Here is a 23,520-nt window from a genome sequence, read left to right as displayed (position 1 = left end):
TTTCTCTCTCTCTCTCTCTCTCTCTCTCTCTCTCCTCTCTCTCTCGCTCTCTCTTCTCTCTCTCTCCTCTCTCTCTCTCGCTCTCTCTCTTTTTTCTCTCCTTCATCTCTTCTCTCTCTATCTCTCTCTGCTACTTTTCTCTCTACTCTCTCTCTCTCGCGCTCGCCGCTCGAGCTTCTCGCGATCGCGCTCGCTCGCTCTCGCGCCTCTTTCTGCCGCGCGTCCCCGCGCGCTCGCGCTCCCCTGGTGCAGAACTGGTCCGAGGGGTTTTCAGAGCAGTCCAGTTCGCAGCGTTCTGCTGCTCTGCTCTCTGTACTTTGGGTTACAACACGCATCTTATAACTTCTGTCAGTTCTCTTTTTGTTTTTCATTGACAACAATAGTCTCTGCACGATGTCCAGTGCGATGTGCACGAGCAGGAAACTGGATGTGTGTATGGATGCATAGACGCCGGGAGAAGTGACAGCACCGTGAGAACACCGGGAAGTGGACGTGGCGTGCAGCGCCAGGGTTTCTGCGCCTCGGTCTGCTGCTGTTGGACAGGTGAAGCTGGGGAGCTGAGCTTTAAGGATGGTTCGGACATGTGCTCTTAATTCTCTGGTTTCCGGAGTGCGCTGAGCGGCGAAGCACATGCAGCCTGGTCTGTCCTCTGGATTCAGATAACACAATCCTGCTTGTTATTTAAAGTTGTATTTTATTTTATAGGAACCTGGACGTTAGGGATGCTACAGGAGCACTTTTCCATCGCTCAGTAACACACATGTAGCCTATTTGTTACATGAGTCTAAAAAGCTCAGCGGAGAATTACTTTTATGCAGGAATCATTTATCTGAAACTTCCAGAGATGAAGGAAAAATGCAAGAACGCAGCGAAGACGCGAAGAGAGAAAGAGAACGGAGAGTTTTATGAGCTGGCCAAGCTGCTGCCTCTGCCGGCCGCCATCACCTCCCAGCTGGACAAGGCCTCCATCATCCGCCTGACCAGCAGCTACCTCAAGATGAGGGCAGTCTTCCCCGACGGTAGGAACTCTGAGCGAGCAGAGAGCTGCGCGCTCAGGCACCAGGATTATTACTGTATCCATAGGTCATTGAAATGTCAGAGTCTGACGAGCACGAGCAAACATGTAATTTACAGTAAAGTGACATATATAAATCTTTACTCTATGTGAAAAACATACACTTCATATAGAGCAGTGCATATAGTCGTAGTCAATTCATAGCGATTCTGTAGAAATTACCCCTTCAAAAAATTCACCATTTTTACTTAATCAGATTACAAATATTTAAATTAAATTAAAATATATCGGAACTGAAATATGTCAAATATTCTTTAGTTTATTGCATTTTTGATTCCATTGCATTTTTGATTAGTATTATTTTAATGCCATAGGCTTTATACCACACTACATTAAAATGGTACAAATAACTATATATTTACTTACTTTTATGCAATAATCTATTTTGTTGGTATAAATATATATATATATATATATTCGTAAGAGCCTACAGCATATATATATATATATATATATATATATATATATATATATATATATATATATATATATATATATATATATATATATATATATATAGTGTTCCGTTGTGGTTTTCCATGTGTACATAGAGGAATAAGGATGTTCCGTGTCTTTAAACATTTAATAGGGAGGAGTTTTTACACTATCTCTTTTAAATAGTTTGTAAAACATCAAAATGTGGACTATGGGGAGAAACGTATGTAATACCGTATTGCTTTAATAATGTTAAATAAATATTTTTTACTACTGCTTAATACAGCTTATAAGTGAGACGTCCATGTAATAATTTATCAGCGCAAATAACTGCATTACTACTAAATGGAAAGCAAAATTTTGTTCACAACCTGATAAGGTCGACGTTTTTCTTGTCAATAGATTCTAAAGTAAATGATTTATGAACCATTTATAATGCCACAAGTCATATCGTATAAGGCCTTTGTAATGGGTGCCTTATTAATACCGCTCTGTTGTATTGTTATTTAAATAAAGGTAAAATACACATTTAACAATCATAACAAATAAATGTCAGTGTTACACTACTTTGCTGATCCTTTTCCCTGAGAGAGCTTGCTATAAAATATTGGAACCGTTGTACTCCATTATGAGTTTGGTCAGAAATATAATAATCTTATAATAATAATAATCGGTTTATTTTTTAAAGCCTATTATTTATGAATAGCCTTCTTTTCCGTGACGCAGAATCACTTTGGGTCCTGCTCGCAGTAGTAAAAGTGAAAGTTTGCTCCTTCACTCAATCATAATCTTTGGGCTGTTAAACCAATTTTGTTAATTAAGGTGTCATCGAAGTGTTGAAGTTGTTTTCCCACTCTGATTAAAAGCTGATGTCTAGTTTAACCACCTCACTCATTCATCAAGGTGAATTATTTCATTAGGCCGCATACAGCTACACTGGGGCAGGTTAGAGGGCAGGAAAACAGAGCCTTTCCTCTCTGTCATCATTCATAAAGTCAGAGTGAACACACGGCCTTCTGTGGCCGGGCCACCCGTTAGAGTCCAGCGAAGCCGTCATCACAACCTCTAACTCCGCGCCGCCTCAGCGACACCAGGCCTGCACATGTCCTCACTGCATTAGCCTGTGAAATGATCATAAACACAAGAACACAGCATGTCATAGATCCAATTTGTGGTGGATTATTTTGTATCCCTGTAATCCCAATAAAGCTCCATAATGCAGAGCCGCGGGATATGGGAACGTCTGTAAATCACTAAAACAAACTTGGAGTTATCTCGAGGCGCGGAAGCACTTAATTGAAAGCATTAGGACTTCGCCGTCTGTTTTAAAGCTCAGAAGAAGAACACTATATGTGATAATACAGATAGGATCAGACACAAGGCACACATTTCGTTGATCTCTAGCTGCACATATTGTGCATGTTATAGTAGCGTTGTTAGCCTGGAGTGGATCAAGCGTCATTAGGGTTTGAATCTATTGACTGACTGACCTGAATGCTGTTTCAGGACGCTTTCCCTCAGGTTGGTCCATGAAATATTACCGCCAGGGGGACAGCAGAATGTCCTACAACTGAAGGTATTTCATCACTTGAAAAGTAGGTGATTACCCTGAAATGTAGCTTTTATTATTGTGGATATGTTTAACTGCAGCCGAGCGAAAAGCGGATCCATCCGCCTGCAGCACAGGAGTCGGCCTGTTGCGATGTGTAGCTGTATCTCGGCTGCTGATTTCGTTGCTATTTGATTCACATGGTTCCACAAAAAAAACACAACAAAGAACAAAACAAAAAAATAGTCTTAATAAAAACTGCTATTAGTGGAAATATGGACTGAACGGCGACAAACTGAAGGGCCTTCAGTTTAAGCCTGCAGACTCTCAGTCTTTGCATATTACATTTCGTTTTACTTTATGCTGGTAATGTTTTTAGACTTTTGTTTTTCTGGTAAAGCTGTTGGAGTTATTATGAGAAGAAGAACGTCAGGAATGCAGCATATTCCCAAACGAGTTGGGCCAAATCTCTCATTAGCAGCTCTAAAACATCATTTTGATAAGAATAATTAGATTTACATTATTAATTTGTGTTCATTTGTATTGTTAAGAAGAGTTTCTGTTTCAGTAACATTTCTGCTGGTTTTTTCCCGGATGAAAAAGTTATTTTCTATAAGGTTTTCAAAAAAGTTATTTTAATACTAAAGACAAAAAAGTACATATTGAAATATATGTCACAATTCTGCATACACGTCATAGCCATAATAATGTCATTCTCGTAGATGTAATAAAGTATTTACTAAAGCACTGTATTAGTACAAGTGCTTTAGTTGCATATTTCCATGTACCTCCCTTAGAGCTGCAGTTCTTATTAGTTACGTTTGCAATCAGAGACTTTACATAAAAATATATATTTTTCGCGTTTTATGCGTTAAGGTTTTATATTTAAATGATGTGTCGCGGCAGTTTAAATGATCCATCAGTCTAATGAATAAGTCAGGCCTGAACCTGCCACAGCTTTACAAAACCTCCACACATGATTAAAAGAGTTTCAGGTGTAGGGCAGAGTATAAGTACCCTACTCTTAATACTTTCACTGCTAATACTTTAGAACTTTTGCTTCATTAAAATGCTCATTTAGGACATACCCATTTCACTCCAACTAAAATAGAAAAATAATTGAGCTTTAGTGGTTTCATGTCCTTTTTCTTTGCAACCAGAAATTCAGTGTGAATATTCCAGCAGCTCTGATATGATATTACAATTTATGTGAAAAGCTAAATTGATTTAACAAACTGACCTCGCAGAAACACTGTTCTGAAATTCTGTCAACTCTCTGCAGGAAATGATTCCGTAGAAATGAAATACTTTATATTCTCGTAGAGCTTTAAAAACACTGATCCTGCCTTTATAAACTCCGTCCTAATGTGGGGCAATTTTATAGATGTGTGCACATATGTGTTTATTTAGCTTTTAAAGAAGTTCACACTTTGTCTAGAATAATCTGGTAATATTCCATTATGTGATACATTATCAGTATTTATTTTCAGCACTTTGACTGTTATCACTGTATTTTATCATTTGTGTCTTGGAAAATCAGTGAGCGAGGGACTCACACACAGCCAGTAGCTGACTACAGAACAGAAACAAAAAAATGCTTTTGACACTGAGAAGTCAAGCGTAACACCTTGTACAGATCCTAAAACATTGGTGACACATGCGTTTTAAAGAATAAGCACTGAGAACTAACTGGGCCATGATAAGTCCCATTAATGATGAGACACTCAGAAGGTCTCTGAATGTCAACATGGATTGTGGGGGGGAAAAAACCACTTAGATTAACATGTTGGTCCTTCCCAGTCAGGCTATGACAGAACCCATTGTTTTCTCATACATTTTCCTTCTTTATACCTGTATATTTATTTTACCTCAGCCTGAAGCACAAAGTGGGGTTGGTACACTGGAAAGTATCCCAAGAAACAGAGATGCCATTCAGTCTATTGGCATGTTTCACAAAGCATGTCTCAGTTCTGTGTCCCAAGCAGTGGACTTCATAACTACCGACTGTGCACGTCCATGACTGTCCTTCTTTACTTCTACTTCTACACTTAGAGTAGAAAGTGAGCGTGTCTTGCTTTGGACACAAGGATGTGGACACAGATACAAAGCAGACATTTCAACAATGACATTTTACATGAGACTTTATATCCAAGCTATATGTATATATATATATATACATGGCAACATTCAGTTCCAATGCATTAAGTAATGTTCTTTATATGTAGAGAAAAGGAAAGTAACGGTGTGGAGGACGGGGTGGTGGATGCTTGGAGCGTATTTGCCTTTTCAGAACTGTAATCACGGTCTTTTCTTAGCCGTCACTCTACGATAGTGAAAATGCACAGATGTTGTAAAAGCTTATTTGTGAGTCTTAATTGCCATGAACTGATCCTCATCCATCTGATCCTTCTTCACACACAGCAGGCAACACTGTCACTGACTGGGAAGAGGCTAAACGTTAGCTTAATAGCTTGTTTGCATGTTTGACTGTTTTATTGGTGGCTAACTATCTGTCAGCAAGTCTGACCAATGAAGTATTGGTGTGGTTGATAAGTAATTCAAATCAAATAAATGACGTAAAAACATGAATTCTCACTTACCACTGTTTGTGTGTCTGCATGCTGATTTATATTTAGTCCAGGTTTAGAGACATTTAGAGGTATTCCCAATAAAAAGGAGGTAAATGTAAATTCATTTGTAGAACTTGAACATGTTTGAGATATTCCAGCCATTATAGGTACAGCAGTGCTTTGAACATGCGGATGCTAATCTAGTATAATGAACACCATGTTCACCATCTTACTTTAGCATGTAGAATTGCTCATATTTGTAAACTAGAGACCATTGTATGATGGGATCACGCCAGCTGTGACTCCAAATCGGGCCAAGGGCGTAAAGTGGCAGCACCAATGGGCCCTTCCCCACTTCCTACCTCTCTTCTTCTGGCCCCCTTGCTCGGACCACACCCATCTTCGAACTCAACCTTCATTTTGATCTCAACTATATACCTGTAAAGTTTTGTGATCGCATTTTGCATGATTGTGGCGCTATTGTGGTGACAAAATCCACAGGCAGACAGACAGACACACAGAAACATAAACACTTACTCAAAACCTCCTATGATAGTTCCTGCTACAGTACGAGTCTCCAGGAGCACATTTTGCCGTGATGACACACACACACAGACTCAGTCAGGCATCACTAAAGCCAATGGGATTTGTCAGGCTTCAGTCTCTGGATAAGCCATCAGAACAGGGAACCGGGCGAGATGCTTTTGCAAATACTTGTTGGCCCTAATCTCTACAACGGAGGTGGGGAGTGCCCATAGAGGTACATTTGTGGGTAATACAAAAATGTTCCTGTCTAAATTAGGTACTGCGTTAAATTTAAGAGTCTGCAGGCGGACTACTTTACTTGCTGTCATATCATTATTAAAGCTGCTGGCTCTTAATCAGTTACAATCATAAGGTTTGTGATGATCTACATCCTAAAATGATCGTCTATTTCAGTGACATTTTGCAGAGAAACCACACTTCTGAAATGCTGCTGTTGAAAACAACAGTTGTGTTTGTGGACTTCATACAAAGTATTATAGAACATTTTCAAAACATTACAGGAAACCATGAAATAACTTTTCTTTTGTCTGTTACATACACATTGCTTTGTTAATGTTAACGCTGGCATGTTGTAAGTTAAGTGTATACTGTGAGCCCAGTACTGTGAATAGCATTAAAATGAAAAGTATTGGATCAGTATTAAAACATAAAACCTTTGTGGAGTCAAAGACCATCTCACAAACACTCCAACAAACAAAACTCCAACAGCTAAAGCAGACGACTCTTTCAGCCAGAATAAGATATTTTATAAAATAACAGTACAGCAACCTTTTCTTGTATTTTCAATTTTAAAGTGTATTTTTGTCTTCTTTATTTCATGCTTGGATAGTATGTATGCATTTGTGGAATGGGTGTGGCCTGGGATTGATTGATGTTTGTTTGCTTATTTTTATTGTGAAATTTTAATAAAATCATTTTAAGATATGTAAATTATAACAACATAAAATTTCAAACCTGGTACCACCTGCTCTGTGATATATTCTGATATGTTTTTGTAAAATATTTTGAGCGAGATACGTAACTCCGGAAGTTCAAAGTGCGTTAGGTCGGTGTGGAGGTTGGAATATTTAGGGTTAAAGATCAATTTAATTAATTATTATTAGTTATTATTAGTATTTGTGTCTTGCATGATAGATGGAGTGTCAGTCTTTGTCTCCCTGACTGTCTTGCCGTGTCTCTCTCTCTCTGTAGGTCTGGGTGAAGGATGGGGTCAGTCATCAAGGTTCAGTCCTCTGGACAGCATGGCTAAAGAACTGGGTTCCCACCTTTTACAAGTCAGTACAGGAAACATACACTACTGTAGTCACTGCACTGTTCTGTGGGATGCTGCGATGTGCTGCATGAAACTGCTGCTCTATGCCAAATGTTATCACTGTATGCTAGTGCATGCTGTGCTATTGCTATGTGATGCAACATGAGAGTGGGGGTCAGCAAACAGCAGCAAATAGCCTAAATCTGGCCTTACACCAAAATATTAAGGCCCACAATTACAATCAAGGATTTTGGGCCTTCATTATTGCACCATTAAAATAACAATGAAATGCTGTATTTTACAATTAAATACTGTAAATAATTTAGCACAGGCAGTGTTAAGTTGTCTAAAATGTGTTTTACTGTATGTATTTTGCATTTTTTTTGTATTTTAAGTAAAAAGGCAGCAGTTGGACCAACCATACTAAAAAGAAATGCTGCTGATATGGTTACCAATATTCCGTTAACTGTACTCAGGGCTCTGCGTGCGCGTCGACCCCGAAACAAGAGCAGAACCAGTGACAGCGGATACACGTTATGTTATAATAATCATCAAGTTCCTGCAGTGGGAAAGATATATGTTTAATAAGATCACATATATTTAAATGTAGCTAGGTTATCTTGCAACGTTTTGGTCTATTGCGGGTAATCACACAGGTCACCATGTACACTGTGGGCTCTGATATGGTGCACTGGTGAGGAACGCAGCTCCGCGAACTGACATTTTCCCGAGGGGCTCTGAATTTATTTCGACAATTGCGTTGGTTTGGTATTTTAGTGACGCCCCAGTAGGAGGAGTGGCTCTGTGGGGGGTGCAACAATGCCAGTCCAGCGGCATACTCCAATCTGGGTGCCAAGAGAGAGAGAGCGCGTCCTGCCGGCCCGCCGCCCGCTTTGTGTTCCATAGTATTTTGGTCATTTTAATTTCAACCATCTGGCCAGTTGTTTCATTCCGATTCCGAGTGATTCTTAACACATTTTAAATTCTACTTTCATTTTATGTATGGCGTTGCGGTGGTAATCAAGTGCAGAGTGTTACTCTATGGATCGTTGAGCTTCCATTTAAAACTATTACGCACGCAAACAATGTCTCCAGCATGTTCAGAAAGGTGAAGTCAGTTCTAAAGGAGTCATCAGCTGCTCTTGGCAGGATATTTAAGTTGCTGTATTTATTTTTGACACTCTTCAGGACAGTAAAAGGTTTCCTCTGAGGAAAACTCTTGACGGGGTTGTTTCGTCATGACGTGGAGAGCCCGGAGGTTAAAGGGGATGAGAGAAGTGGATGATCGGCCTCTAAAACCCCCCCAATGATCATGCTTTCTTTCTGATCCTCCAGGCTCTCGCGTATTTTGTATTCACATCACTTGACTCACTGCTGCTACACTTACTTCACTTTTACTGCCAATGCTGCTCATTGTACTGGTATCACCTCTGTAGCCTGGAACCTCCTTTAAATATACATTCTGGTACTATTGTATTCATGCTGATACCACCAGCCACGGTTAAAACTACTGCTGATAATAAAGTTATTATTACATGGTAACAGTAAAACTAATTATCTTCTTTCGGTTTTAAAACGCTACAGATAAGCTTTACCTCTGCCAGCGCTTCTGTTCATACTTTTATATTTCATTTTCCACTTGTTTGCTTTCACACCAAATGTGAATTTAACCCCCTTTATTTTAGAAATAATTACATTTCAGCATTTCCAGGAAATACATTTTCTTTGACATTATTTTTAATTATTATTATTCATCTACAAATAAAATGGATAGTTAAATGCTTAAACCTGGTCATTACTGTACTCAGCAGTATGACATTGTTATGGTCCAGTTGAGTTCTGTTAGATATTACTCGGTACTGTCACTTTTTAATAAATGTAGGTGCTCATTGTGTAATTATAAGTGTAAAGTACAATAGGCCTGCTGCTATGAGGTACAACATGTGGTCTAGTTAAGGTGGAAAGTGGCTGAATAAGAGTTTAGAGTTCTGCTTGGCATGTATTGAGCCTAATTTCTGATCATTTGTGCAGATTAAAGAAATGTTGTTTTACAAATTATTTGTACCCTCAAATAATGAATTCTTGCACACATTGTGTGCTGCATGCACTATGCAGGCTGCTAGTTTAGATTACTGACACATTTCTTTATTCCAATTTAAGAATTGGATTTAATAAATTATACTGATCTTTCTCTAAATACTAATAATACTAATAATGAAATGCATTTAATATGCCACACATGTGAGAATTATAAATTATCTGCAAAATGTTCACTACCCGTAGTTTTCAGTTTAATATAGTTGAATAAGTCAGACTCATCATTTTTATTTATTTTATTTCAATTAAGTAGATATAATAGTAGATTTAATACATTTCTCCTGTCATGTTAAAATGCATCAAAAACTGAAAGCACATTCCCCACTATTCCAGTTAAGAGTACCACTCAGCGTGCAGAGAAGGTGAAAGAAAATGCAAATGAGCTGCTTATTGATTACAGTTTGTTTGCACTGGCAATTATACATTTTTACCATGATTTTTGCATTATTTATATCAATGTTGCACCCACTTTAAAAAATGTATTTAGTCACATACAGTTTTATTTTGTAATAAATAAATAAAGAAGAAAGAAATGTCTACAGTCTACACAAACTAAATTGTTAAATTGCTAATGCAGAATAGCTACATAACAACAAATATGTAACATTACTAGTTTGTGTTTAACAGTAACGACTTTGTTACCGCTCCTTCAGACTCTGGATGGCTTCGTGTTTGTTGTTGCCTCTGATGGAAAAATAATGTACATCTCTGAAACAGCATCAGTCCACCTTGGCTTGTCCCAGGTAAGACCTTTCTCTTTGACCTCAATTATATAAGACATAAAGTATAATAAGAGCATGTAATATATAACAAGTAATGTGCACACACATTTGGGATGTAGCAGAAATAGAATCGTATTTAATTTTTTTAATGGACTCAACACATTACTATGTTGTGAAGTAGCTGATCACGACTCAACTCAGCACATTTAAGAGCACATGCTGGAAATGTGTGTGTGCTGCAGGTGGAGCTAACGGGAAACAGTATATTTGAGTACATCCACCCATCAGACCATGATGAGATGACAGCAGTGCTGGGTCTTTGCCAGCCCCCACACCATCACTTCTCTCCAGGTACTTAAAGATCCTCAGTGTCCAGGCCCTCATGAACATGTGATGGTGTAACACACATGTAACAAGGAGTCTCTGTCTGTCTGTCTGTCTGTCTGTCTGTCTGTCTGTCTGTATGTATGTATGTCTGTCTGTCTGCAAAATAATAGTGCATGTAATTTATTTAATCTTTACAATTTAGAAACATTCCGTACAAGCATAAAAACAGACATATATTCATACATTACATTAATACACTTGAAAAACATTGTTCTTGGATTAGTCGACAGAGTGAGAGGTCTTCATTTTATAAATATGGGCTGTACGGTGTGTTTCATATAACGTGAAATGATCCTAGTCAGCTTTTGCCTTGGTGCTGGAGAAAAGTTTCTGGCTGATTGTCCAACCTCAGGAGGAGCGATACAGACTTCATCCATCCGTCATTAAGTAAAGCAGCTTTTTACAGTGTTACATTTGTGCTTGTGGCTTGGATTGTACCTCATTCGTTGGTTACTTTGGACTAGTGTGTCTGCAAAATAAATACATGTAAATGTCAATGTGTTAGGTTCATGAGATGTATTTTAGATGACACACTGTGCTGGAAGTTCTGGAGTGTTTTAGCTACTGATTTGTGTCTGGCTTGTGGTGGCAACAGGGTGAGAAGAGATGTCTCTGTTGGTCCCTCTTACTGCGCCAGTACAAGTTACTGCTGCTAGGTAGGGTGCACACTTGATTATATTGGTCTGTAAAAACAAAAGGCTACATTTTTGATAATTTTAAGAGTAAGAAATGTTACTGTTGGCCACAGCACTGGGATATTGTATTGTAAAAACACAACGTACTATCACATGTGAGTAATGCGTCTGTAATGGGTGTTTGTGTGACAGAGTATGAAATAGAGCGCTCCTTCTTCCTGAGGATGAAGTGTGTTCTTGCTAAACGGAATGCAGGACTTACATGTGGGGGATACAAGGTAGGTGCTCTAACACACACATTATGACTTCATGGTTACTATGGTTACTTAGGGGTCTGGAAGTGATTTCATTTCATAAAGTGGTACATAAACAAGTCATTGGTCCGATGTGTGTCCAATCACTTCAATGAATAAAACCCATCAAAATCATTACAAGCACACACATGTGATGTTCTGTGCAACAGGTGAAAGAGTAGCTACAGACTAGAAAGACAGAGCGAGCACTCCTGTATGAAAATAATGTTGGCTTGTTTGAAATGACATATTTATGACAAACCAGTAGAAAAATGGATGCATGAAGGATGTGAAAATATCTGGCTCATTGCTTTGTATATGCTGGTGTACTGTAAAGCTGTTAAATACATACTAATATCTTAATATGGGTAATGTTACTAGTATATAATAAACAATTTAGTTCTTATAATTTATATTGTAGAAGCTCTGTACGAGTCTAAAATACCATCTGTCTCCTCATCGCACAAACGTCGTTCTGTCATAAAAATAAATAGTATTTGCTAAACGCAATTAATATCTTAAGTAACAAAACATTCCTATTTTGCTTAATTCAGAAGATAGAGGTTTGCTGCAGGTAACAAGCTACATCAGTGACTTTCGCCGACTGTGGCTTTGCCTCTGCACTATGAGACAGATCAATGCATTGGAAGTACTTTTACTGTAAAGGAGTATAGCTGCTTGTTTATACATGCACACAACCAACGGAACACAAGCAAGAACCCCCGACCTACGACATGTGTATAAGATTGAGTTGCATATTAAACTAGGCCTCTAATATTATGAAAGGCAGCATAAAGTGTCACGTATAAACATATATTTGTATGGTGGATACATTACTAAGCTTTTAAAATAATAATACGTAGCCGCACAGTGATTTAGCACAGGTTAGCTAGCTAACGTGATTGCACTAATAAGCCTTCTAAAAACATGCTGACATATCAGGTGAGCACACAAACATGACCTCTTTCTGCTTCACAATGTTATGAGGGAAACACTTAACCACAAAACCGTGGATCTTAAGGCCCTGTCACACATATCCGTATGATAGAAACGTATGCCGGCACATACGAAATATTGGCAATAGGTTGATATAAATTAAAGGTAAGTTATGAGCGTTTGAAGGACGCTGACTATACGACGAACACGGCAGACATACGGCCCTGTCACACAGTTCCGTATGGCAGAAACATGCCGGCGTATATGGAAATTAGCTCAGAATTCAGTCCAAGTACGTCCAACTTTTCCACAGCGGTGTTGTAGCTGACGTTTACATAGCGAATACATAACAAATTATTGTACGTATGTCAAACATTGATAGAGTATCACTTACTTATTTAAAAGGTATCAGAGCGTCTGGCCAACGGAGCTGGAAAAGTGCCATTTGGTTCATGTCATGCTGATGCTGGAGAACGGCTAAAATGCTCAACGCTAGCTGTACTGTAGAAACACGTTTAATAAGTTACTCCGTCGTCAGGCATCATGTTAACATAGGGTAGGAATAGGGTATCCACTCGTTATCAATACATTGGTTGAAGGATTCACCGTCAGCCGACGTAGCCTAACGTACCTCTAACGTAGTCACGTCGGTATTCACATAGGTATTTACGTACTATATTTACGTAGGTAAATATTCACGTACATCTTCCGTATTCACGTATGTCTAACGTAACGTCTGCATATCTTATGAAGCACACGTCGGGTACGTCCAGTAATTTTGAACATGCTCAAAACATCAGCGTTCAACAACGCACCCCAGTGTAACACAGTGAGCTCTTAACGAATACTACTTATACCTTACCTTATATAAACGCACCCCAGCGTAACACCGCCTGCTCTTAACGAATACTACTTGTACCTTACCTTATATCAACGCACCCCAGTGTAACACCGCCTGCTCTTAACGAATACTACTTATACCTTACCTTATATCAACGCACCCCAGCCTAACACCACCTGTTCTTAACGAATACTACTTGTACCTTACAAGTAGTACTTGTAAGTACTTGTAAGTACTTGTACTTACAAGTACTTGTATCTGTATATGTTCACTTTTCCGATCCGATGAAAAGTTGGACGTATTTGGACTCAAATCTTCATATGCGCCGGCATACGTTTCTGTCATACAGATATGTGTGACAGGGCCTTTAGCAAAGACATGACTATGGGGACATTTTTTAGCAGAACTATTTAATACTTAACTACTTAATCCGTATCTGCATAATCAGATTTGTAAATGTGTAAAAAAAAATATACATACATACTGAGATTTGGGAATGTGTACAGGAATCTGCCAATGTGTATTGTGATCATGGTTGGATAATATAGCAAGAGCTGCACAGTCCAGGGTCAATTGGTAGCAGTTGTTGCATAGTAAAGCAATATGAATTAATATGAATATAGTGCAATCTGGTTTGGAAAGTACCAGGATCTTGTTTTTGGTACAAACCCTTTTAACTGTTTATGTCACTCTGAATTCCTTTGAATATGTAAATGTGTAATGACATTTATGTCATGCTGTGGTTTCCCAGGTTATCCACTGCAGCGGCTACTTGAAAGTGCGTCAGTACATGATGGACATGACGCTGTATGAATCCAGTTATCAGACTGTGGGTCTGGTGGCAGTCGGTCACTCCCTGCCCCCCAGTGGTATCACCGAGATCAAACTCCACAGCAACATGTTCATGTTCCGGGCCAGCCTGGACTTAAAACTAATTTTCTTGGACACAAGGTAGCAGAGCCGCTTTACCGAGCAGGTGGAAAGAAAGATGAAAGCCATGAGATCATGATGATTCCCGTATGGAATATAAAATGATTAAAAAACTATCATAAATAATCAGAAAACAAACTAAAAGAATCATTTGTATTAACAAATAAACCCTTTATACAACACATGCATACGATAACTTGTTCTAAGAATATAAAAATATCTACACAATATGAAATAGTTAGCTGTTTTATAATATGTGGACTGTTGAATTGTTAACATAACATTATAATGCACTTGAGCACACTGATGTCCAAATTGACCACTGACTGTTAGCTTGTGCCCTCTGTCCTGTGTGCTGGAGCTAGGGTGGCAGAGCTGACAGGCTATGAGCCTCAGGACCTGATAGAGAAGACTCTCTACCACCACATCCACGCCTGTGACGTTTTCCATCTACGCTATGCTCACCATTTATGTGAGTTCTCAAAATCCTTAGTCAGACTTGGATGGGAGGGTAAGTCAAAGTTCAGTTACAAATCAACAATGAATAAATGAATAATGTAATGGTTCAGAAAAACAGCAAGCTTGAACCCCATAATATGACTCACAGGCAGAAGATACAATTAAACAGGGTTTACAACAACTTTGGTTCAGGAGGTAGCAGGTCGTCGAGTAATCGCTTACTCCCAAAGGCATAGCCATCGGTGTGTGAGTGTGTGTAGATTAGATTGGATCCTGATGAACAGTAACAGGAGAGCAAGTCAGTGGGGATGGTCAGGTGATGGGTTTGGCAGTAGAAGGGTTTACTGCAGGACAGGGGAGTGGCTGCATCTGAAATGACAGGAGAGTTAATATAATATGGAAAACAGAAAAGGCAAACAAAGGAATGAAGCAAGCTCTCCTTGATTGGCTTGAGCCGGGAGACGTGGAATGTCGGGTGGATCCCAATGGAGCGAGGAAAACAGAGGCGGACTGCAGTTAGGTTGATTAACTTGGAGATAGGGAAAAGACGAATAAGACTGTAGAGCCAACTTCCTGGACTCCACTCTGAGAAAGTAAGTCCCAAGTGGAGAACCAGTTGTTCTGTTCCAGGGAGCAAGAATACAGCAACGTTTGCTGCTCTCTTGGTAGCGTCAGAGGTTCGAAGAAGAGTGTAATGGTTCTCCATATAGGTTGAGAGAAGAGAGGCCACACAGACCTGTCTCTGGTTCAAATGTTCGGTCTGGAACATTGAGGGTAGAAAGCTGGTAGGACAGGCTGACGGTGACTCCAATGAGGCTACAAAACTTATTCCAGAACCGAGAGGTAATTGCGGGCCCTCAGAGACAATGACACCCTGCATGCTAAAAACATGGTTCAACAAAAATTAAGCTGCTTCATTTGGAGAAGGGAACCGGAAGCCTGGCATGAGTGTTTGTGCTTAGGGCAGATTAAATAAACTGCACCAAACTCCCTGGTGACTTACTCCATTGAGGTCCACCAGAAACATTGTCGCAGGATTGGTGTGACACTTGGATGGCAGGCCAGCCAAGAAGAGTTACCCCATTACAGAACCTGGGAGTGGAGGTTAGCTGGCCCAAATTGACAGTTAGTGGGCACTGGGAGCAGGAAAGCCAGACTGAGCTTGTTTTACCTTTTCCTTTATTGCCTAGGTGATGGAACCTACGAAGCAGGTGGAAGAAAAAAGAGAAGAATTTTTAGATTGGAAGTGGTGAAAGAGGGCATCAGGTTTGACGTTCTTGAACTTTGGGCGTAAGGAGAGTGAGATGTTGATGAGGGCCATGAAAGGAGTGGCCACATAGCTGTAATTCCTGATAAACCGCTAGATAAACCAAAATTGGTGAAGCTCAGGAAGCGCTTTAGCTACTTGTCAGTGGAGGGGATGGGCCAGTCCAAAGGTTCATACATACCTTCCGCATCTGCGGACAGCTAAGGTAATGCAGACGTGCTTAAGATTCCATTCATACTACAATTGAGGGTTTGCATCGGTCCTACACTCCATTCCAGTTGGTACGGTGTTGTTAAGATGTTTGCCAGGAGTTCAACAAATACATTTGTGGCCTTGTGGACATGCAGACGCAGAAAGTATGAATTGGCCATAAGACTGCCTTGACTTTGGCAGGATCCATCTGGAAACTGTTTATTTGACGACAAACCCCAGGAATGACAACTCTGAGACATGGAATTCACAGTTCTCGACCTTGACAGCCTCTTAAGAAGCCTCTGGAGAATGCATCGCACATGCTGCACATGATTCTGCTTGGACTTGGAGATTAGTAGATCATTGAGATAGACAAACACACAGGAATTGAGCAGGTCTTTGAAGATGTTATTCACCAAAAACTGGAAAAAAGAATGTGCGTTCCTTTAATCCCAAATAGCATGACCAAATACTCATAATCATCAGTCTTCCATTTATCCCCCTCCCTGATACATAAAAGATGATATGCGTTTCTGAGGTCAAGTCTGCAAATACGGTAGCCCCTTGAAGCAATTCAAAGGCAGAAGAGATTAGTGGGAGAGGGTACATGTTCTTGACTGTGGTGTCATTGAGACGTCGATAGTCGATGCAAGGCTGGAGTAAAGCCGGGGAAGAGGGTGGCAAGCGTGGCAGACCTCAGAGGCTGACAGACATGCCTGTTACTTTCCTGTATGGCGAGGGCGATCAGAGTGTCCATGTCCGAGGGAGGCCGCCAGTTCATCTGCAATGACGTCAGTTAGACCAATATAGAAGGCATGGTTGAGAGAAAGAGAATCCCATTTACTCTCAGCTGCTACTGTTTGGAATCCAATGGAATGGTCGGTGACGCTTCTCCCTCCTTGAACCAGTTTAAACAGACCTTGAGCTGTCTCACTTCACGGAGTGGCATAATCGAAAAACGTTCTTGAGTTTGGAGGTGAATAGCTTCTCTGAGGAACAGACGGCACATTCTCACTCCCATTCGCAGTAGCCCAGTCCCTAGCTCTACCAGTGAGCTGGGAGAAGAAAGGTTGAAATGCTAGGGTCTATGCAAACTAGACAATCTGGCAAAAAGTGGAAATTTGCTGTTATATATACTGCAAGACCAATGAAGGAAATGGGTAACAGGTGAGAAGGTGGACAGGGATGGTCGGGTGATGGAAATGTACATTTTAGTTTGTACATTGCAAGGAAAACAGAGCAGGCAACAGAATACTAGGAACTGGCTGATGTTGTGACCGATAAAGTAAATTTGCAAGTTGCCTTAAAGTAGAGTTTTGTGACCTTTTCGGGAAGAACTGAGGACCAAGATTTTTATTTATTTATAAATAAATACATAGTGTCAGATAATAAACAGTTGATTCTCTATAATAGGCCTAAATACACATAGTATATGTAATCATATTATCTCTGATTCTTCTCTGATAGATACAGTATGAACCTACAGTTGAATTTTTCACTAAAGAAAAGTAACAAAAGGTTTGTGTATAGTTCGAAATTAGTGCATCTCTAAAGCTTGCCATATAAACTAAAAAGATAAAATGTCAATGTTTTGTTCACAGCTTGTTTCTGCTGCCCCCAAGTTACAGTTCGTTGTGAATTTCTCTTTTTCTTTTTTTGAATGACCGTTGCATAATGCTGGTTATAAAAAGAGGCCCTTCCTGTGTGACTCTTAGGGTCCGAGGTCAGATTTGACAATGTTTCTGTTTGATCCTGAACTTTGTGTTTCCTGTAGTACTGGTGAAAGGGCAGGTCACCACTAAATACTACCGCATGTTATCAAAGCATGGAGGATGGGTGTGGGTGCAGAGTTACGCCACCATTGTCCACAACAGCCGCTCCTCCAGACCTCACTGTATTGTCAGTGTGAACTACGTCCTCACGTGAGTAGGTGCCTTCCCCCTGTCGATTTGAAACCTCCAGTTAAACCAGTATAAACATACACAGTGCCTGCTTGTTTGCACACAGTGACACCGAATGCAGGGAGCTGCAGTTATCTGAAGACCAGAGTCGAGCCAGTAAGCCTGCTCTCAGTCTTGCTTCCACTCAGGACCCCCGTAAACAACTCAGAACCAAAGCAGTCAAGATGAAGACCAAACTAAGAGCAGCTCCCTATCCTGAGGTGGGACTTTCACTTGGCTTACTGACTAAACTAAAGGGGAATGTTTTCAAACAGTTATGATGGAAAATGTTTTGAGCCCCATCTTAAAGAAAATAACATCATCTTAAGCATGTAATTCAGATCTTGAGAATGTAACTAAGTTCTGCTGCAAACACAGAAGTGTGTTTGCAGCAGTAGTTTTGTTTCAGTAACCATCTGTATGCTGTTTTGTATTTGTTTATGGATAGCAGCAGGCTGCTGGCCTCCTCCAGCCAGACCGCTCAAACTGCTCCCCACAGAGGGGGGTGTGGAAGGAGAGATCCCAGTACCCACTGACCCCCTGCAGGGAGAAGAGCTCCAGCTTGAGTCCTGAAGCAGGCCAGGTATCCTGTGGCCCCACTTACAACCTGACCCTGCACTACCCTTACAATCACCGGCATCTGGATGCTCAGAGCCAGCTGCCCAGCTCAGGTCCGTCCTCTCAGCTGGCTCAGCAGATCATTGGCTCCCTGCACAGCAGAGGGTCTGTTGGGTGGAACATCAGCAGCCCCGCCGCACCCAACAAATACACAGGTACACTCTTTATCTAACTAAATTTAAGTTACCACAATTAAACCTCATTAAGAGCCAATTGTACATTCTGTAGATGTGTTTGTTTGTTGCCTGTACTGCAAAACAGCTCTGGTATTTCCATTACACAAAGGTGGTGATACCTGTGACCGAAAAAACTACTAGCCGCTATCTGTTAGAATCTTAGAATCACTGGTCAACTCCAAACTGCCTGGAGGAAAATAATGTCCTTCTACCACAGCAGTCAGAAAGTTGGCTTTTGCACTATTAGCAATGGTGAAGGCCTCCTGTTGGGCAGGGGGAAAGCTTCTGTCCATTTTGCAAAATAGTCTCTTTCACCAGAATATATTTATTCTTACCAACTATCTCTGGCAAAGGGCCCAGAATGTCAACTTTACCTACAAAAGTGGGCAGTCTAGAAAGAGCATCTGCATTGGTATGTGCTTTTCCAGGCCTACGGATGATCTTATATTGGAAACTAGCCAACTGCTCAACCCACCTAGTCAGCTGTCCTTCTGAGCCCTGACAGTTGTGTAGCCACCTGAGAGAGCTACAGTGAGTACACAGTATAAACTCCTTCCCCAACAAGTAGTGCTTAAAGTATTTTGTAAATGTCACCATACTGAGGAGCTCCTTCTTAGTGGTGGCATATGCTACAACATAATCGGCACCATTAACCTCCTGCGACAAGACTACACCAATGCCTCCATCACTGGCATCTGTATCCAAGATAATCACTAATGTATATATTTTAGTTGTAGTAGTTTGGCATATTTATTATATTCTAATTTATTCTTTATATTGCGTATTGCATTGACTCTTGTGTAAAGCCTCTTAGTCAGTCAGCAGGGCAAGAATACCAAAGTTCAACCAAGAGAGCCGGTCAGAAAACTGCTGTTTTATAATCTTCATGTGGAGCTGATCATCTGTGTTTACTGGGCACTGATGTTAACTGTGGGGCTGTACTCCGTGTAACGTTACGTCAGTTTGTTTATTGGACTAAATCCAAAGTGGCAGAACCGGCGGCGCAGCCAGGGGAGCAGCCCGCCGGGGGAGGAGAGAGGTCAGCATTCAGCAGCCGCCTCCGTCAGACGTCACACTATCACCTCTAGAGGAACAAGTGGTATTACAAGACCAGACACAGCGGAACTGTCAGTTAGATTGCTAATTTCAGTAGATATGTCATATTTTGGCGGACATGGAGATGGACCTGGACATGGCTATTGACATTGAATCACAACTTAACATACATTTTTGTATCTCTTCTGATTTAGAAACCCACTGCCTGCCATTTTATAAAATAAATACGTCTCTGAACTCTGTACGCTCCTGATGCTGCCTCCTCTCTCTTTCATCAGAAATTCAGGTGTAATTTAAGCTGCTGAATGTTGTTTCCCTCACCAGGCCCCGTGCTGGCAGCTGACCGTAGGTTCCACGATGAGATCTACCATGATTGTTCCAGCAGCACAAACCCACATTCTACCAACAGGCTGAAGGAAGAACCCTACGAACATTACACACTTGTCCACAGCGAGGTGTCTGAGGATTGTCGACACCCCCGTCCTCATGCCACCAAGGACAGTAAGCCTTTAAGCCAGGAGGTCCAACATAATGCAAGAGGGGTTGAGGTAGCTCGAGGCGACCGAGCCCTTGCCTGTCCTCTGCTCAGCGGCCTGGTGCTGGGTAAAGGTGAGCAGGGTGGCTCGCTGCACAATGCAGGCCAGCCTCTCCCTGTGCAGATGGCTCTGGAGCAGAGGAGGAGGCTGTGTATGATGGAGGCTCCCTACAGCCACACAGCTGCAGGGTATCCACAACATGCTGATGGGGCTGCTGAGGAGGACAGGAGAATGTTGATAGGTATGGCCCAAGCTCCATACATGTCTTTGAACTTTCATAAGGTCTTGGGTAAACACGGTTCTATTAAAGCCCCCCCTTTTACCACACTGAGCCACGTAACAGACGGCCATAGCTCCGGCTCGTCGCCTGAGAGCCACAGAGAGATCCCACATTACATCGGCACTTCCGTTATCATCACAAATGAGAGGTGACCCAGGACAGAAGCTCAGGACATTCTTAAGCCATAACTCTGACTGCTTCAAAGACTGCAGCCAGGGTCACTTCAGTTTGATACATCTCTTTTGCACTCCTGCAGGATAGTTTGACACACAACAGGACATTACAGCTGTAAGCTTCTTATACATATGATTTGAACCTAGTTTCGTTCTCAAAGAAAATTAAGTTTTTTTATTTTAATATTTGTACATGGAAATAGCTTGTATAACTTGGTAGAGAAAGATCTGAAGTATTAATATTGAGTAAGTGTGTGAGGATCTCCGACTCTGTGCTGGCTCAGAATACCTTACACAGAATGTGAGTATCAGCGATGAAAGTGGAAAAGAAGTTTTGAATGAAGAAGGATGTTTCATAGTGATGCCAAGCATACATCAATAAACTTAAAATCTCTCAAAACCTTGATCAACTTTTGATGACTTTTTGAAAATGAAAGTGCCATATCATTTTGGGCAAACAAACAGTAACATATTTGCAGCTCCTGCACTACAGCCAGTGTAGTATAAAGGAGATGCATATGTATATGATGAGCTGCATCCACAGCAGAGCAGCTGCAAGCCTCCAGTACAACTCCTAAAATAAAAGTTCAACATTATATATGTATTGCATAACTTAAATCACTTATCAAGCATGAACACATTTCAAACATGGTGCTATATAGTGGGCAGACTAGGAAGTGTTCAGTATTATGTAAACCTTAAGGCATAACACTCAACTCTGTGACTGAGATGGCAAATAGATGTCAACAATAAAATAGGTTTATTTTTAACAAAAACTGTGGTTTATTGTAACTTGGGTTTTATTTCCATAGCTCTGGCCTTGGGTTCTACTGGTTATGATGACACGGCTCTCTGCGAACACGGTGACTTCACTAAAACAAGAATCACGAGACTGTGGCTGACGTGAGGAGTCCGTGTTTGCTTGCAGCTAATAAAAAGACAGAATCAGTGTCGCTTTCAGAAAGGAAGGTTATATTGGTATCATTGTATGTATTGTATGAGAGAAAACAACTTTACAGAGTTCAACAGTTTTGTAGAAAGAAGACAGATTGCAGAGTCTGAAAGAGTAAAGCTTATAGAGATTTATCCACAGGCTGCATCTGTTGCCAAATGTGCTTCTACTAAATAATGACATAAAGGGAACACATCATTATACAATCATTTATTTTTTATTTTTGTTATCACTTTTTTGTTCTGTGTCAAAAGCAATCCTATTTATATGATTTAGTTTTGCAAAATAATATAAAATAAATAATCTCTCTAGCAACTGTAATAAATATGTGTATTATCTTTAATACTGGAATCACATGCTCAAATATTCTCCTTACATTATGCTAACTCAGTCACAGTGAGGTCATGCATGTGAGAGAGCGGATAATCCAGACGGAGTAAATGGGCTTTCTTTAAGTATTTTACAGAGAACCTGCTCATTCATGGTATGAAAACACTTACTGCAGAACATCCTGTAACCGTGATGACTTCCATATTAGCGTGCCGTGTGTGAGAGACAGGAAAGTGGAGGAGGACTGAGGTTGTTATGAAGCACAGCGCTGCGTCCACTTCCAGCTGTTTGCGTGTTTCCTTTGACATTTTCACTTCATCTGGAGAGGATGAGCCAGGAGGCCCGGGTGCTGAAGACAAATGAAGTGTCCTCAAGTAGCTGTGGGACGGACCTCAGAGAAATAATCCCTCTCTCACACACACACACACACACACACACACACACACACACACACACACACTGCAGCACCACATATACAAACACAAACAGAGCACGGTGTCAAGTTGCAGCAGGGGCAAAGTGTCTGCTAGTCAAAGCCTCAGGATGTTCTATGGTCTCCTCTGCAGTTCAGTGGTAAAGTAGTTTTCTTCAATGTATTTACCATAATACATTTTTCTCAAATTTGTGGAAAATTGAATGTAAAGTTATTTGAGTGAGTGTTGATAACCTAACCTAACCCTGTATCAAAGTAACAATTTAGGGGTTATTCATGTGCATTAAGAAAGATACATGAGGGACCCAAATACATACTTTGCTATTGCGAGTTTTTGGCAACCTCCTCATTATTCACCATTATCCCATCAGTTCATAGGAAGCTTCAATCTCTAATGGTCAAACTGCCTTAAAGTTCCCCGAGCTCATGCTTGGGATAATGTGATGAGCATGCATAATGTAATTTCAAGGATGTAATACAAACTGATAATGTAATAATCTTCCTATAATGTGATAAAGTGTTGAGTGAATATTGTAACGTTTTGTGCGTAATGTAACAAGTTATTACATTTAGAGGTTATTTTAAGTAATAACAAATTGAAATCTAAGGTCCAGTCTGAATTTGACACATACCTTCCATCCCAAGCATCACATTATGGTCTGCATGATTCACTTTCCAGTTGTGCCCCATGCAGCGAGCCACATGCAGTGATCACACACAATCTGTTATGTGCATTTTAAGGGTTTTATATACTGAAATAAAGAAACCTCAGAATCCACCTCAGGAACAGAACCAAGGGCAGAAACATAAACAAGATATCGTCAGAATGAGTTCAGCCTA

The 23,520-nt window shown here is 40.5% G+C and overlaps 1 protein-coding gene across 3 annotated transcripts; it reads left to right on the top strand.

Annotated features, from left to right (window-relative positions):
* Window positions 1–269: 269 nt before the first annotated feature.
* On the top strand, window positions 270–21,893 carry sim2 (SIM bHLH transcription factor 2). 3 transcript variants are annotated; one of them, XM_029449049.1, is made up of 12 exons: window positions 270–1,019; window positions 7,367–7,449; window positions 10,178–10,267; window positions 10,489–10,597; window positions 11,461–11,546; window positions 14,090–14,289; window positions 14,634–14,740; window positions 17,961–18,108; window positions 18,194–18,347; window positions 18,575–18,899; window positions 20,301–20,753; window positions 21,778–21,893. In XM_029449049.1, exons 1-12 carry the CDS (start codon window positions 779–781, stop codon window positions 21,870–21,872), a joined length of 2,091 nt encoding a protein of 696 aa, XP_029304909.1. In that variant the 5' UTR covers window positions 270–778; the 3' UTR covers window positions 21,873–21,893. The 3 variants fall into 3 exon arrangements, with proteins under 3 accessions (XP_029304909.1, XP_029304908.1, XP_029304907.1); XM_029449048.1 differs by lacking the exon at window positions 21,778–21,893 and having other exon boundaries at window positions 18,578–18,899; window positions 20,301–21,706; XM_029449047.1 differs by lacking the exon at window positions 21,778–21,893 and having other exon boundaries at window positions 20,301–21,706.
* Window positions 21,894–23,520: the final 1,627 nt, after the last annotated feature.

Source organism: Cottoperca gobio, chromosome 14, assembly GCF_900634415.1.
Source record: "Cottoperca gobio chromosome 14, fCotGob3.1, whole genome shotgun sequence".
Classification (NCBI taxonomy): Eukaryota; Metazoa; Chordata; class Actinopteri; order Perciformes; family Bovichtidae; genus Cottoperca; species Cottoperca gobio.
Note: the sequence above shows the minus strand (reverse complement) of the source record. Positions and strands in the feature narration are given on the sequence as shown.